This window comes from Ornithorhynchus anatinus, chromosome 21 (genome assembly GCF_004115215.2).
Source record: "Ornithorhynchus anatinus isolate Pmale09 chromosome 21, mOrnAna1.pri.v4, whole genome shotgun sequence".
Lineage (NCBI taxonomy): Eukaryota > Metazoa > Chordata > Mammalia > Monotremata > Ornithorhynchidae > Ornithorhynchus > Ornithorhynchus anatinus.
This window is the reverse complement of record NC_041748.1, coordinates 22,548,388-22,561,048: the sequence shown is the minus strand read 5'-3', so window position 1 is coordinate 22,561,048 and position 12,661 is coordinate 22,548,388. Positions and strand designations below refer to the sequence as shown.

General features: G+C 51.1%; 1 protein-coding gene and 1 gene segment (V, D, J or C); both read right to left on the bottom strand.

The window, feature by feature from the left end:
* Window positions 1–9,315, bottom strand: part of LOC100682076 (immunoglobulin lambda-1 light chain) — a 197,557-nt gene extending 188,242 nt beyond the window's left edge. The window contains exons 1-2 of the mRNA XM_029049367.1: window positions 9,206–9,315; window positions 8,777–9,064 (exon numbers count right to left, since the gene is read on the bottom strand). Of these exons, the coding sequence (XP_028905200.1) occupies window positions 8,777–9,064; window positions 9,206–9,257 (340 nt within the window). The 5' untranslated portion in view covers window positions 9,258–9,315. The remainder of the gene's footprint in view (window positions 1–8,776; window positions 9,065–9,205) is intronic.
* Window positions 4,976–5,574, bottom strand: LOC120639071. The segment is given in 2 exon segments: window positions 4,976–5,298; window positions 5,463–5,574. Coding segments are annotated over 2 exon segments (360 nt in total).
* Window positions 9,316–12,661: the final 3,346 nt, after the last annotated feature.

The following is a 12,661-nucleotide window of genomic DNA, read 5'->3' as shown; positions in this document are numbered from 1 at the left end:
TCCCTCCCTCTTCATATCAGACAGGCCATTATTCTCCCCACCTTCTATGCCTTATTAAAAACCACATCTCCTCCAAGAGGCCTTCCCTGCCTAAGCCCTCATTTCCTCTTCTCCCACTCCCTTTTGTGTCACCCTTCCACTTGGATTTGCTCGCTGATTCATCCTTCTCTCAGACCCACATCCATAATGTAATTTTTGCATTAATATCTGTCTCCCATTCTAGACCCTAAGCTTGTTACAGGCAGGGAACGTGTCTACCAACTCTACTGTATCATACTCTCCCTAGCACTTAGTAGAGTGGTGTGCACACAGTAAAGGCTCAATAAATATATCTTTTTGATCAAAAGACTGATTGACTGAGGCCACCAGAAGCAGCTTTGGCTATTCTAAGGCAAACACAACTGTCCCTTCCTGCATGCCCACACTGAACAGTCTCTGTACTGTTAGCTTGTTGTGGGCCGGGAATGCGTCAGCCAACTCTATTGTACTGTACTCTCCCAAGTGCTAGAGTGTTCTGCACATAGCAAGTAGTAAACAAAGACCTTTGATATAGAAGCAGCATGGCCTCATGGATAGAGGGCCTGGGAGCAGAAGGTCATGGTTTCTGATCCCAGATCTGCCACATGTCTGCCGTGTGACCTTGGACAATTCACTTCACTTCTCTTGGCCTCAGCTACGTCATCTGTAAAATGGGAATTAAGAGCGTGAGCCCTACAGGGCACAGGGACCGTCCAACCTGACTACCTTGTATCTACCTCAGAGCTTAGAATAGTACTTGGCACATAGTAAGTGCTTAATGAGTACCGTAATTATCGTGATTATCATTATGGTGATGATGATGCTTAGCCACGCTGGGGCACCTCTGCAAAGCTCCGCTGCCCCCTTCCGGCCCCTGAGAAATCTCACCCAACGTCCAGAACGGCAGCTGCAGTGTGAATATGTGTAAAACAGGAAGGAGAAGCAGCGTGACGAAAGACATTAACATAATCAATTTTGAATTTATCGTATCTAATTTTAAGATAGGTATATAAGTGCTGAAGATTTGAGAGTGGGGTGGATTGTACTCTCTCAAGTGCTGAGAACAGTTCTACCTACAGTAAGTGCTCAGTCAATCTTTTTTTAGTGCAGTGGGATCCTGAAATGCCCAGTAGGGTACCTTGCACACAATACGTGAAGGAGGCTGATGGTGGAGACGAGGAAAATGATGATGAGGCGATGAATCCGATGGCGGTGGCGACGATGATGATAACAATGGCGGCAACACCTTCTTCAGAGGGGCCTGAAAGGGAATGGAGGCCCCAGAGGCCTGAGCGGCAGCGGATCCCCTGGGGCTGCGGGGAGCAGGACTGCCGGAGGCAGGAGGTATGGCCCAGCAAGACTGAGACAGAGACCGTTTGGGGGCGATGAAGGGGTGCGGGAGAGTGAAGGGCACAGGGGAAGCTAGGGGAGCTAGAGTGTAGCATTCCCCTCCCTCTCTGGGTCTGGCAGTTAGAGGTATAGCACGACGGGCCCGTGGGGATGAGGGTTTTTGTCTCACTTCCCTAACACCATGTGTCAATGTGAGGATAACTGTAAGTATCCTGACAGTAATAACCGGCCTCGTCCTCGGCCTGGGCCCTGGAGATGGTCAGCGTAGACGTGCTCCCGGAGCCGGAGCCGGAGAACCGGTCGGGGATCCCGGATGGTCGCTTACTACCACTGGAGGTACTATATATAACCAGTACAGGGGCCCGGCCGGATTTCTGCTGGTACCAGGCCATATAGCCAGTGCTAAGACCGGAGCAGGTGATGGTGGCTGTTTGTCCTAGAGCCACAGAGGCTGACGGGGGCTGAGTCGGCACAGAACTCACGAAATCTGGAGGAGAGGACAGAAGACGTCAAGAAGGACTGCACTGGACCCCTCCCTGGGCATCCTTAACCCCTTAACCCCAACATCCTCCCCTGGGGCCTCCCCAGGATGAGATAGTCTCCCTGCCCAGCGCCCTTTGCAGGCAGGTTAGCTACCCCCAGCCACACCTGTGCAGAGCGCGAAGAGGAGATGGAGGAGGAGGAAAGGAGTGCATGCCATGGTGGAGACAGACACAAGAGCTCTGCTACCTGTGCAGAGCTCCCCCAACTCTCTCTTAACCTCTCCCCATGCCTCCCCAAAGTCCTAAATGCAAATCTGGTTCCCCGCTCATTGGCTGCTTCTCCTGGGGAAGTCACCATACCCGGCTCTGGGGGGACCAGATCACAGAGGAAGGGACCTCTGGGAGTGTGTACAAATGTGTCTCTCTCTCTCACATTCTCTCCACTTGGCTGCACTTCCCCTCATTCACAAAATTAACTTTTTTTTCCTGACAAACCAGGAATCAGCTCTTGAGCATAGGAAAGTCTGCCCCTGCCTGGTGCTGAAGCAGAGTCATCTTGCACCAAAATGCAGAGGAGAGTTTCCATTCTTCTCTGCCTTCCCTCGCTCCCAAACATCTTTCTCTTTGTCATTCTCCATCAGATCCTCATTTTCCTAGACATCAAGATTGCCAGATCCTATCGGGCTAGTGGAATCCTCATGGGAATCCTGAGGAATTATAGAAAATCAGCTTGGGAAGGGGTACTAAAATCATCCAAAATGTCAATCAGTCAATCAATCAATGGTATTTATTGAGTGCTTACTATGAGCAGAGCACTACACTAAGTATTGGGTGACTACAAAAGAAAAGAATTAGTAGACTTGTTCCCCGTCCATAACAAGCTTACAGTCCAAAGGGGAGCCAGATAGTTATAAAAAATAAGTTATTTATAATGTAAAATTAAAAGTGCTAGAAGAGCTGCCAGAAGTAAATAAACTTGTCTCTATCATACCCGCTCAAATACAATGCAGAGTCTGAATTTTTTCTTTGACAGAGGTCAGGGCCATGCACTGGTTTGGGGGAATGGCGAGAAGGCTCAGGGGGTGTCCGGTGTAACTGTGAGGGGAAGGAGACCATGGCCAAAGGCTCCAATGTCCCCTAATCTGAGCCCCAAACAGCTGACTGGCTGCAGTTCTTCTTGAGTTCTCCTTTCAAACTTCGACTACGTGAGTCCAACCACTTACCCCATCCCACCTTGATTACTGTTTCAGCCTCCTTGGTGACCTCTCTCGTCTCTCCCAATTCCAGTCCATACCTCACTCTGCTGCCCAAATCATTTTTCTACAAAACCATTCAGTCTATGTTTTCCCACTCCTCTAGAACCTCCATAGGCTTCCCGTCCACTTCATTGTGGAAGAGGAACCCCTCACCGTTGGCGTTATAGCATGCAATCACCTTGCCCTCACCTACTTTACCTCCCTAATTTTCTACTACAACCTCACACTTCGCTCCTCTAATGCCAACCAACTTACTTTGCCCTGACCTATGCTATCACGCTTCTGACCTACCTCCTGCTTACTGCCTCTGTCCTGGAAATCCCTCTCTCTTCATATCAGACAATCACTCTCCCCACCTTCTATGCCTTATTAAAAGCACATCGCCTCCAAGAGTCCTTCTCCGACTAAGCCCTCCTTTCTTCTCCCACTCCCTTTTGTGTCACCCTTCCACCTGGATTTGCACACTGATTCATCCCTCCCCCAATCCGAAAGCACTTATGTACACATCCATAATTTTTTTTTACATAAATATCTGTCTCCCCTTCTAGACTTAAAGCTTGTTACGGGCAGGGAACGTGTCTACCAACTCTAGTGTATCGTACTCTCCCCAGCACTTAGAGTGGTATGCACAAAGTCAAGGCTCAATAAATATAACTGATTGATCGAAAGACTGATTGATTGAGGTCACCAGAAGCAGCTTGGGCTAGTCTCAGGCAAACCCAACTGCCCCATCCTGCATGTCAACACTGTACAGTCTCTGAACTGTTAGCTAGTTGTGGGCAGGGAATGCGTCGGCCAACTCTGCTGTATTGTATTCTCCCAAGTGCTAGGTACAGTGTTCTGCACATAGCAAGCGATAAACAGAGACCACTGATGGAGAAACAGAATGGCCTAGTGGACAGAGGGCTTGGGAGCAGAAGGTCATGGGTTCTGATCCCAGATCTGCCACATGTCTGCTGTGTGACCTTGGGCAATTCACTTCACTTCTCTGGGCCTCAGTTACCTTTTGTAAAATGGGAATTAAGAGTGTGAGCCCTATGTGGCACAGGGGCTGTCCAACCTGACTACCTCGTATCTACCTCAATGCTTAGAACAGTACTTGGCACATAGTAAGCACTTAATGAGTACCATAATTATCGTGATAATCATTATGATGATGATGATGATGATGCTTAGCCACGCTGAGGCAGCTCCGCAAAGCTCTGCTGCCCCCCTTGGACCCCTGGGAAATCTCACCCACGGTCCAGAGCTGCAGTGCGAATATACATGAAAATCAGGAGACCCAGCATGGCGAGACAGACATTAACATAAACAATTTTGTAATTTTATGGTACATAATTTTAAGATATGTACATAAGTGCTGAGGGTTTGAGAGTGGGCTGGATTGTACTCTGTCAAGTGCTGAGGGCAGTTCTACCCACAGTAAGAGCTCAGTAAATCTTTTTTTGTGCAGTGTGACACTGAAAAGCCCTGTAGGGTACCTTGCATACAGTATGTGAAGAAGGTTGAGGGTGGAGAAGAGGAAAATGATGATGAGGTGATGATCCGCTGGTGGTGGCGATGATGACCATAGCGATGGTGGCATCAGCTTCCTCAGAGGGGCCTGGATGGGAATGGAGGCCCATAGAGCCTTGAGTGTCTGCAGCTCCCCGGGGGCTGCGGGGAGCAGGACAGCCGGAGGCTGGAGGTAGGGCCCAGTGGGACTGAGCGAGTGAGCATTCTAGGGTAATGGGAGCATGCGGGAGGGTGAGGGGTACAGGGGAAGCAGGGGGAGCTGGAGCGCAGCATTCCCCACCCTCTCCTGGAACAGGGCATCATCTGGCAAGGAGGGGCAGAGCAGGAAGACAGGCCCGTGGGGACAGGGGTTTTTGTCTCACTTCCCCATCACCCTCTGTCACTGTGAGGATTACTACTGCTAGCATCCTGACAGTAATAATCGGCCTCATCCTCGGCCTGGGCTCTGGCGATGGTCAGTGTGGCCGTGCTCCCGGATTTAGAGCCGGAGAACCGGTCGGGGATCCCGGAGGGTCGGTTGTTATTATAGTACATAACCAGCACAGGGGCCTGGCCGGGTTTCTGCTGGTACCAGCTTGCACCATAGCTACTACTAACTCCGGAGCAGGTGATGGTGGCTGTTTGCCCTAGAGCCACGGAGGCTGACGGTGGCTGAGTCGGCAAAGAACTCACAAAATCTGGAGGAGAAGAGAGAAGAGGTTAGGAAGGACTGCACTGGACCCCTCCCTGAGCATGCTTAACCCCTCAACCCCAACATCCTCCCCTGGGTCCTCCCCAGGATGAGATAGTAGTCTCCCTGCCTAGGGCCCTTTGCAGGGGTGCTAGCCGCCCTCAGCCACACCTGTGCAGAGCACAAAGAGGAGGTGCAGGAGGAGGACAGGAGTGTGGGCCATGGTGGAGATGGAGACAAAAGCTCTGCTCCCCGAGGCCCCAGCTCTGAGCCTGAGCTCCCCCAACTCTCTCTTATCCCCTCCCCAAGTTTCCCCTAAATCCTTAATGCAAATCTGGTCCCCTGCTCATTGGCTGCAGGTCCTGCGGAAGTCATCCTACCAGACTCTGGGGGGACCCACATCACAGAGGATGGGAGGGCTCTCTCTCTCTCTCTCTCATATTCTCTCTCTCCACTTGGCTACACTTCCCCTCGTTCACAAAATTAACTTTTTTTCCTGACAAACCAGGGACCAGCTCTCGAGCATACGAAAGTCTGCCACTGCCTGGTGCTGAAGTAGAGTCATCTTGCACCGAAATGCAGAGAAGAGTTTCCATTTTATTCTGCCTTCCCTCACTCCCAAACATCTTTCTATTTGTCATTCTCAATCAGATCCTTATTTTCCCAGACATCAAGACTGCCAGATCCAATAGGGCCAGTGGAATCCTCATGGGAATACTGAGGAATCATAGAAAATCAGCTTGCGAAGGGTTACTAAGATCATCCTAGATGTCAATCAGTCAACCACTCCGTGGTATTTATTGAGTGCTTACCATGAGCAGAGCACTATATTATTTGGGGAACTACAAAGAATAGAATTAGTACATTTGTTCCCCGCCGATAACAAGCTTACAGTCCCGAAGGGGAAACAGACATTTAAAAAAATAAGTAATTTATAATGTAAAATTAAAACTGCTAGAAGAAGTGCTAGTAGTAAATAAACTTGTCTCTATCATATCCGCTGAAACACAATGCAGACTCTGTGATTTTTTTCTTTGACAGAGGCCAGGGCCATGATTACCCACATTGGTTTGAGGGGATGGTGAGAGGCCTCAGGGAGTGTGTGGTGTAAGTGTGTGGGGAAGGAGACCACGGCCAAAGGCTCCAATGTCCCCTAGTCTGAGCCCCCAACAGCTGATTGAGTGCAATTCTATAGTTCTCCTCTCAAACTTCGACTACTTGAATCCAACCACTTATCCCATCCCACCTTGAATACTTTTTCAGCCTCCTCGGTGACCTCCCTTTCTCTCTTCTCTCCCAATTCCAGTCCATACCACACTCTGCTGCCCAAATCATTTTTCTACAAAACCATTCAGTCTATGTTTCCCCACTCCTCAAGAACCTCTAAAGGCTGCCCGGGAACCTCTAAAGCCTGCCCGGCCACCTCAACATCAAAGTGGAACTACTCATCTTTGGCTTTAAAGCATGCAATCAACTTGCCCTCACCTACTTTACCTCCCTAATGGTCTACTACAACCTCACACTTGGCTCTTCAAAAGCCAGACAACTTAGTTTGCTTTGAATTATTCTGTCATGCTTCTGACCTACCTCCCACATATTGCCTGTCCTGAAAATCCCACTCTCTTCATATCATTCTCCCCATCTTGTATGCCTTATTAAAACACATCCCCTCCAAGAGGCCTTCCCCGACTAAACCCTCATTGCCTATTTTCCGATTCCCTTTTGTGTCACCCTTGCACCTGGATTTGCTCGCTGATTCATCCCAGTCCCACAGCACTTATGTACATTTCCATAATTCATTTTTTTACATTAATATCTGCCTCCCCTTCTAGAGCCTAAGTTGGTTACGGGCAGAGAACGTGTCTACCATTCTAGTATGTCGGACTCTCCCCAGCACTTAGTAGAGTGGTATGCACACAGTAAAGGCTCAATAAATACATCTTTTTGATCGAAACACTGATTGACTCAGGCCACCAGAAGCAGCTTTCGTATTCTGAGGCAAACACAACTGCCCCTTCCTGCATGCCTACTCTGAACGGTCTCTGGACTGTAAGCTTGTTGTGGGAACGGAACGTGTCTGCCAACTCTGTGGTATTGTACTCTCCCACGTTCTAGGTACAGTGTTCTGCACAATAGCAAGTGGTAAACATACTGTTGATGGAGAAGCAGCTTGGCCTAGTGGATAGAAGGCCTGGGAGTCAGAAGAAGGTCATGGTTTCTAATCCCAGATCTGCCACGTCTGCTTTGTGACCTTGGGCAATTCACTTCGCTTGAAGAGACAGTGTAGCCTAGTGCAAAGAGCACGAGCTTGGGAATCATAGGTTGTGGAATCTAATTTCGCCTCTGCCACCTGCCAGCCGTGTGACTTTGGGTAATCACTTAACTTCTCTGTGCCTCAGTAACCTCATCTGTAAAATGGAGATGAAGCCTGTGAGCCCCACATGGGGTAACCTGATTACCTTGTATCTACCCCAGAGCTTAGTACAGTGCTTGGCACATAGTAAGTCCTTAACAAATACCATTTTTTTTCCTCTGGGCTTCAGTTACCTCATCTGTAAAATGGGGATTAAGAGTGTGAGCACTATATGGGACAGGGACTGTCCAACCTGACTTCCTTGTATCTACCTCAGCACTTAGAACAGTACTTGGCACATAGCAATTATTACACAATTATTACCACAATTATTATGATTATTATTAGGGCGATGATGATGCCTAGCCACGGTGGGGCAGCTCCGTGAAGCTCTTCTGCCCCCTTCCGGCCCCTGGGAAATCTCACCCACCGTCCAGAGCTGCAGCTGCAGTGCAAATATAACATAAGACAGGCAGGTGAAGCAGTGTGGCGAGTCAGCTATTCACATAAATAATTTTGTAATTTATCATATCTAACTTAAGTTGCCTACATAAGTGCTGAGGGTTTGAGAATGGGGTATATTGTATTCTCTCTAGTGCCGAATACAGTGTCCGGCACACAGAAAGTACTCAATAAATACCATCGATCGATGGACTGATTGGACCCTACCTGTTTTATAGTGGTGTGTGATCCCGAAATATCCAGTTCGGTGCCTTGCACCCAATACATTAAGGAGGCTGATGTTGGTGATGGGGTAAATGTTAATGGGGGCTGTGATTACGATGGTGGGGGCGACGATGATAGTGGAAACTGCCTCTTCAGAGGGGCCTGGAAGGGAACGGAGGCCCCGGAGCCGTGAGAGGCCATGAATCCCCAGGGGCTGCGGGCAGCAGGATGGCCGGAGGCAGGAGGTAAGGCCCGGCAAGACTAAGCCCGAGACCATTCTGGGGGTGACGAGGGGATGCGGGAGGGTGAGGGGCACAGGGGAAGCTGGGGGAGCTGGAATGCTGTGTTCCCTTCCCTCTCCCGGTATCCCAGGGCATCATCTGGCAGGGAGGGACTGAAGAGGGGGACAGGCCCGTGGGGACAGAGGTTTTTGTCTCACTTCCCCATCACCCCGTGTCACTGTGAGGATTACTACTGCTTGCATAGTCCTGACAATAATAATCGGCCTCGTCCTCGGCCTGGGCCCCGGCGATGGTCAGCGTGGCCGTGCTCCCGGACTTGGAGCCGGAGAACCGGTCGGGGATCCCGGAGGGTCGCTTGTTACTATAGTATATAACCAGCACCGGGGCCCGGCCGGGTTTCTGCTGGTACCAGGAAACATAGTTACTGCTAACCCCGGAGCAGGTGAGTGTGGCCGTCTGGCCCAGGGCCACAGACGCCGAGGGCTGCTGAGTGGGCGCAGACCTCACGAAACCTGGAGGAGAAAAGAGAAGAGAAGAGAAAAGGGGGTGAGGCAGGACTGCAGCGGCCCCCTGCCCCCAGTGGATATCATCCCCGCCGATGAAGACCCCGGGGCCGGGGCCCTTAGGAGGGCCCGAGCCGCCCCCGGCCGCACCTGTGCAGAGCGCCAGGAGGAGGTGGAGGAGGAGGAGAGGCGTGCGGGCCATGGCGGACACTGAGCGAAGCGCTGCGCTCCCCGAGGCCCCGGCTGCGGGCCCGGCCTCCCCCACCGCTCTCTTATCCCCTCCCCGCGACCCCCGACGGGGCCCCGCAGGCAAATCTGCTCCCCGCTCATTGGCTGACGCTGGGGGCGGGGGAAAGTCTCTCTGTCTCTCTCTGTCATCTATCTCTGTGTGTCTCTGTCTCCACGTGGCCTCTTCCCCAGGCCCGCCCCTCTCCCGGGGACCTTCGCCCACCGCCTGGGGGCGCCAGGAGCTGCCACTCCCCCACCTGCCGGGGATATGGGACCCGACGGCGCCCCCTGGCGGCCCCTCCCTCCGTCACACCCTCGGGCCTCCCCCCGCCCCGGCTCTGCTCCTTCCAGCCCACGGGAACATTTACTGAGCGCCTCCTCGGTGCCAAACACCGTATCCAACCACGGCAACGAATACACGGGTGGAAATTAGATTTTGATCCAATCCCATTAAAGATATAAGGCCAAAAGTGGAAACAGGCCACAGTTTAGGTAAAACAGATGAGACGGAAGTTGAAGACAACATAAAGACATGGACGAGTGGAGAAGCGGCGTGATTCAGTGGAAAGATCCCGGGCTTGGGAGTCAGAGGTCATGGGTTCGAATTCCCGCTTTACCACTTGTCAGCTGTGTGAGTGGGGGCAAGTCACTTTACATCTCGGTGCCTCAGTTACCTCATCTGTAAAATGGTGATTAACTGTGAGCCTCACATGGGACAACCTGATTAACCTGTATCTACCCCAGCGGGTAGAACACTGGTCTGCACCTAGTAAGCGCTTAACAAATACCAACGTTGTTATTATTATTACAAATAGGCAGAACAAAGATCAGTAGACTGCTTTGGTTAGGGAGGCAGGAATTTCAAGTTTCTCTCGACCTCGAGTCACAGTCACTGCCGTGGCCACGGTGCTTAGAACGGTGATGATGATGATGACGATGGTATTTGTTGGGCGGTTACTATGTGCCAAGCATTGTTCCAATCACTGGGTCGGGTACAAGGTAATCGGGCTGTCCCACGAGGGTGTCTTCCTGCCAAAAACCTTTCCCGAAGGTTTTGTTGAAGCCGTCATTGACCAGTTCCCTTTCAACAGAGGAGCAAATCACAGGAAATGGGCATAAGTTTCAGCAAGAAAGGATTTTTTTTTTTACTTTGACCACTGGCTAACGGCACCCTCGCAGTTAGAAAATGCAATGAAACAAAATTGTTGGTTTCAAAACATAGAAAGGGACACTTGGTGAAATTACCTGCTCTTAATCCCCATTTTACAAATGAGGTAACTGAGGCCTAAACAAGTTAAGTGACTTGCCCAAAGACACATAGCGAAGGGATCAGAACCCACGACCTCTGCCTCCCAAGCCTGTGCTTTTGCCACTGCGCTACGATGCTTCTCTACCGACGATAACGGAAGAAACGTTAGAAAGGTTGCGGATCATGGCATGAGAAGCAGCGTGGCTCAGTGGAAAGAGCACGGGCTTTGGAGTCAGAGGTCATGGGTTCGAATCCCGGTTCTGCCACTTGTCAGCTGTGTGGCTGTGAGCAAATCACTTAAGTTCTCTGTGCCTCAGTTACCTCATCTCTAAAATGGTGATTAACTGTGAGCCCCATGTGGGACAACCTGATTCCCCTGTGTCTACCCCGGCGCTTAGAACAGTGCTGTGCACATAGTAAGTGCTTAACAAATACCAACATTATTATTATTATTATTATTATGGCAGAGGACGGGATGTTCTGGAGAAAATACATACGTGGAGTTCCTACAAATCTAAAAAATGACTCGACGGCACTTAATAATAATAAGAAGAAGAAGAAGTCTTTGGAAAGGCATTGATGCAGGGGATAATCAAGACAGGAAGTAGAAAGCGCTCAGAGTGGCAGGGTGAGATGAGAGGGGGAGAGAGAGGCCGGTTTGACCCTTGGCTTGCTATAAGGAAACAAACAGGGGACGCCGGCGGGGCTGCTCTCTGATCCCTCTCCCATGATCCTTCCTCAAGCCCACCTGGCCGGATCAAACTGTGGGCTGAGGCACCCTCTGCTGGCCCTGGCACCAGACTAACCCCAATCCCTCCCTCCTCACCCCTTTCCGATTCCTTCCCCAGCCCCTGCCTGGCCTCAGTCTCCTGCTGCTGAGAGCGTTGGGGGAATTGGTAGCTGAGTTCACAGTCTGTCCCTTGACGGACTTTGAGGGGCCCAGTGTTGTGGGAGACCCGGTCCCACACGGTCCTTTCCCTGTGTGTTCCATGAATGGGGAATGAAATGGGGACACCCGGCCCTGGCCTGCGGTCCGATCGTCCCTTCCCAGCATCACTGCTCTGCTAGAGGGGAGGGGATTAGGACTCGATGGGAAAGCAAGCAATGGAGACCTGGCTAGGCGACTGTGACAGGGTCCCCATATTAGGACAGATGCTATCTGGCATCGGTGACACCAGAGAACCGGCCCCAGGCCAGTTTGTCTTGGACAAACTAAAGGAGAGAAAAGAACAAGAGACAAAGCTTCCCCCAGGAAAGACACAACTTCTAGACAGGCCGGACAACCTTGGTGTCATCCTTGACTCTCTCATTCATCCACACATCCTTCCGTCACCAAAACCTGCCGGTCTCACCTTCACGACATCGCCGAGAGCCGCCCTTTCCTCTCTATCCAAACTGCTACCTCGCTGGTATAAGCTCTCGTAATATCCCAACTGGATCATTGCGTCAGCCTCCTCTCTGATTTCCCATCCTCCTGTCTCTCCCCTCTCCAGTCTATTCTTCATTCCGTTGCCCGGATCATCTTTCTACAGAAACGTTCTGGGCACGTCACGCCCCTCCTCAAAAACCTCCAGTGGTTGCCTGTCAACCTTCGCACAAAACAAAAACTCCTCACTCTTGGCTTCAAGGCTCTACGTCCCCTCACCCCCTCCTACCGCACTTCCCTTCTCTCCTACTGCCCACCCCGTACACTCCTTTCCTCTACCGCTCACCTCTTCACGGTCCCTCGTTGGCGCCTGTCCCGCCCTCGAGCCATGGCCCACGTCCTACCGCTGACCTGGCTCGCCCTCCCTCCTCACACTCGCCAAACTGACTCTCTTCCCCTCTTCAAAGCCCTACTGAGAGTTCACCTCCTCCAAGAGGCCTTCCCAGACAGAGCCCTCCCTTTCCCTCTGCTCCACCTCCCCCCTTCCCATTCCACCTTCTCTCTCCCTCTGCTCTTCCCCCTTCTCCTCCCCACAGCACTTCTGCAATTTGTATATTTTATTTATTACTCTATTTTGTTAACGATGTGTATATATCTATGATTCTATTAATCTCAATGATATTGATGCCAGACTACTCGTTTCGTGTTGCTCTGTTCTGTCTTGTCTCCCCAGTTTAGACTCTGAGCCCGTTGTCGGGCAGGG